The following is a 4,294-nucleotide window of genomic DNA, read 5'->3' on the forward strand; positions in this document are numbered from 1 at the left end:
GCCTCTGAGAATCCTATCCCCAAATCAACTATAGCAGATGCATTTTAATCTGAGCTTCCATGTACAATTTCATTTGGGAAAAATCTTTCACTTAAAAAAAAGTTTAATACTTCTGTTCCAGTTCAACTTGTCTTTCGTTTCCTTTCAATATTTTCCAATATTGGTGCTTCCCTATAAATCTCAAGCCAGTTGCTAAGGCACACAATCTATCATTGGATCTAGCACATACCTTGACCCACCCCAAGTTTGATCTAGCACGTACCTTTGACCTCCCCCAAGTTTGTAATTCTTAAAAAGAGAATGGAGTGGTGGAGGAGACAGTGGCTTTCTTACCTAGAATATGCATTCATTAAAGTTGCTGCAGTTGTCCTTTTTGCTGCTCCTTTCTCCAAAATTTGATAAACTTCATCCTTGTTGTGTACTGTAATTTCTTCTAAACCTTTGATTATCACTCCCCTCTGACCAAATATCGAAAAAGCATCCATTAGATTGGTTAATACACACATACACACACACTGACTTACTGACTTCTCAAAGCATCACACATTAAAATTTATAGATATTATATTCTCAAAGACTGAGTTACCTTGTTACGGGGATCATCAAACATTTGTAGTCTCTCAGAAACATCAGAAGACGGATTAAGGAGATCAAAAAGTTCTTCATTATAAATTTCCAACAGAGACACTTTGACTGAAAATTCAGTACCATTATCAGTAAGTTTCTCGAAAATTTGATGAAGAGTACGTGGAATTATACCAGCCAAAGGATCCTGAAATTGTAATATCAAAGAAGAATGGCATTTACTGTGGCAGTTAAACACACAAAACAAAGACATCCTCTATAACATATTTAAACATAAGTATGTCAAAACAAGTTAAAAATAATAATAACCTAATGTTAAAGAAGCCAAGTAATTTACAACAGTCTATTAAACAGTAATTATTCTTCAGACCGTCCACTAATCTGTCATGCCTGTCAGACACTTCATGCCTGAACATTACACAAAACCAATTGCACCAAATTACTTATAAAGCCAAATTCAATAATCCTTTCCAATTTTTCTAATGAGTACATAATACTACCATTTTAATCAGAAAGTGGCCCATCTAGAAGTATATTCCCTAATTCTGACATGAATCAGGATTGTTTCTCAAATAAGTAAGTATCCTTAATAAAATTGTTATATATCTTTAAATTTCCAAACTGTGCTTTAAGCGTATTCCAAATCTCATATGGTTATAATTCTATAACTTTATTATCTACGCATAAAGTTAATGCCTCGACTATGTAACCACTAGAAAAAACGAACCTATATAAACATTAATAATTTGGAAAATTGACTTAGTCATTAAACTCATTTAAACACATTTTACAAAAATCTTTCTGAAATGTACTATGTGCTTTCTATAATATTCAATAATACAGTGATCTTAATTTCTTGAACAAAGTGATCATTAATAAAATACCTACTGTCCCTGGCTAACTTCATGAGATTCATTCCCTCACTGCAAAGTGTTCCCTTTAAGCCTTATTCACTTTCCACTTTTCCACAATATTCTGCTCCAACTGTTCTGTCCCAAACAGACCCCTCTATTATCACTTAGCTGTGCCATAAACACTAGTCCTCTCTCTGAATGAGACTATGTTTCTTAAACAGGAGCCATATACTTTTAATTTTACTATAGTAGTAAATTTTACTATAGTAGTAGTTAATGCTAAATTCATTTTTGACATGGGTACTCTATTTCAGGACAGAGTCCTTCAGTCGAGTTTTATTCAGTTATATTTCAGCTACTTTAGAGACAGAAATCTGTTATAAACAACAAATACCTCCTCCCAAGTATATTCTTCATTAGGTGACCTTTCACCTTCCATTGTAAAGGTTTTTCCAGTGCCAGTTTGGCCATATCTGTCAAGATTAACAAAAGTGTTAAATAAACAACAAATACATATATCTTAACCTTTTCATCAATTTGAAAAATAGGGTTTCACTCACGCAAAAATAGTGCAATTATAGCCCATAATAACTTCATCCAGAATTGGACAAACAACACTTCGGTATACGTCAATTTGTTTAGTAGACGCTCCAAAAACCTATTTTAAAAAAGGAAAAATAAAAGAAAGAAGGAAAATAAAAAGAAAGAATATCAAAGCATTTAAGGAGAAAAATATCAAAACTACTCACTTTAATAATTTTATTTTTTAACATATTAACTCATTCAGCCCACTAGAAACCATTTGACAACTCAAAGAGTCGACTGAAATTTGTAATTGTACACTAGAACCTAGAGGAAATATGTATACTAGGATAACTTTACATTAGTGAATAATAAATAAGTAGCAGTATTTTAAGAAGTAAGTACCATGTCAAAAGTATATGTTTTCCTCGAGCTCTTGTCGGCCAGTCCTCCAGTTCGTACACTAACTTCTTTTCGTGCCTGATCACATTCTACTACAGAATGGGCACTAGCCTTCCGCTCTGTCAAATTAAATGGTCTGTAAGAAGAAATACACAAAGTTATTCAAGAACTCTTAGTTATCAGGATTCTGATGACATTTTCATTAATACCTTGGAAAAGAACAATGTGACATTTTGACTACATTCTTGGTGATGGGTACTAAAAGAAAAAAGTAGAATTTTAAGGGTTTCAATTCTCAGAAATAAAATCAGTTTTTTAATTTTCAAAGATATAAAAAACATTACAATTCAGTTTCTTGGAGTAGATGCTAACAGAATTAACTTGTAAAAAATGTCAAACTTATTTTTCAGAATTTTATTTCCACTATTCTTAGAATCTGATTGTTAGGTTGTGATGTATGTAATAAAACAACATGCCAAATTTGTGTTCAAAATATTAACCTGCCAGTGGATAACTGGCATAAAATAAAAAATAGATACAAATAATTGCTATAGAACATATAGCAACAATGGGATGTGGTCCTGATTGGGACAGGGCTGGGTGAGGGAGGCATGGGTAACTGAAGACTTCCTGAGGAAGCAATCTTCTAAGCTAAATTCTCCTTAGGCATTTCAGTAGAGTAAGGACTCTTAATCCAGTCTGCTTGGGCAATGTAGCTCTTTGTGACTATTTCCTCATTTGAAAAACAGGAAAGTGAGAGTACCAACTATTATGTACCAACCAACCAGCAATGTAGAGAAAGAACTATGAAGTTTACTGTTTCCCCAGTGCCTGCTACTACACTTAGCACACAGTAGAGACTCAGATATGTCATACTACATTGCTTAATAAATATCCTAAGGAGAATGATGGGAAAGCTAAAAAGAACCAGAGTCCACAAAATAGGATCTATAATATATTTATACACAGTACTCAACACACATTTGAACCAAAGAGAGAGATGTACTCTTGACTTCTGTTCATTTTTATCAAGTACCACACATTATGGAAGAAAATGCCAAATAGGAAATTATCTTTTCCTTCCAACACTAGACGAACCAAGTAGCTATTTATTTTAAGGATACCCCAACATCCTTTGACATGTTCCACTCCCTAGCACATTCTTGATTGATCAGAAGACCAAACTGTGATCCCAGGAAAATTAACTCAGCAACTCCCAAGTAATATCTGATAATGCTGTCACTTGCCAAATGTACCGAAACCTACACAATGCACATAGTCCACAGCATACAGTATTAAAAGTTCAACAAAACTAACTCAAAACCAATTTATACTGAGGTAGGCCAACAGTATAGGGTGGAGTGGATTGTTCTCATTGTGATTAAAGTTTTTCCAATTAGTCTATTATCCTTAGCATCCCTAAACGAATTCTCTTGCCAGGATGTGAGACTTAGTTACCAAATGAATGCCATTCAGGTTCTCAGGATGGCAGTAGCAGAAATTCACACAGATCACACATTCCTAAAGGTTATCAGAACTCCCAGAGAGGAGCTTTAGGGACTATTTGTATTACAATAAAGAGTACGGCTAAACCACTATTCTCCTATTCCGGACTTCTCTAATTAATTAGAAATTTCAAGGTTTCTACTGATGACTCTAACAAACTCACCAATTTGTTGCCTCACTGGCATTATATTAAAATTCAAACAAGCAAAATGGTGAGAGAAGACTGCAAATTAAAAAAAAAAGTCTTGTCCTGTGGAGAAGTGCCAAATTTATTCATCCCGTAAACATTCATCAAGAACTTATTATGTGAATAGATACTTTTCTAGACACTAAAGATATAATTGTGAACAAAACCAAGTTTCAAAACCTAAAAAACAAACAACCTCCTGACCAAAACATTCAAGTTCCTATTTTCAGGGAGCTTT

The 4,294-nt window shown here is 33.7% G+C and overlaps 1 protein-coding gene across 1 annotated transcript in view; it reads right to left on the reverse strand.

The window, feature by feature from the left end:
• Window positions 1-4,294, reverse strand: part of KIF11 (kinesin family member 11) — a 40,122-nt gene that overhangs the window by 31,877 nt on the left and 3,951 nt on the right. The window contains exons 2-6 of the mRNA XM_006925947.3: window positions 2,367-2,499; window positions 2,000-2,097; window positions 1,834-1,912; window positions 587-772; window positions 334-458 (exon numbers count right to left, since the gene is read on the reverse strand). Of these exons, the coding sequence (XP_006926009.1) occupies window positions 334-458; window positions 587-772; window positions 1,834-1,912; window positions 2,000-2,097; window positions 2,367-2,499 (621 nt within the window). The remainder of the gene's footprint in view (window positions 1-333; window positions 459-586; window positions 773-1,833; window positions 1,913-1,999; window positions 2,098-2,366; window positions 2,500-4,294) is intronic.

Source organism: Pteropus alecto, unplaced genomic scaffold, assembly GCF_000325575.1.
Source record: "Pteropus alecto unplaced genomic scaffold, ASM32557v1 scaffold88, whole genome shotgun sequence".
In the NCBI taxonomy this organism is placed as follows: domain Eukaryota; kingdom Metazoa; phylum Chordata; class Mammalia; order Chiroptera; family Pteropodidae; genus Pteropus; species Pteropus alecto.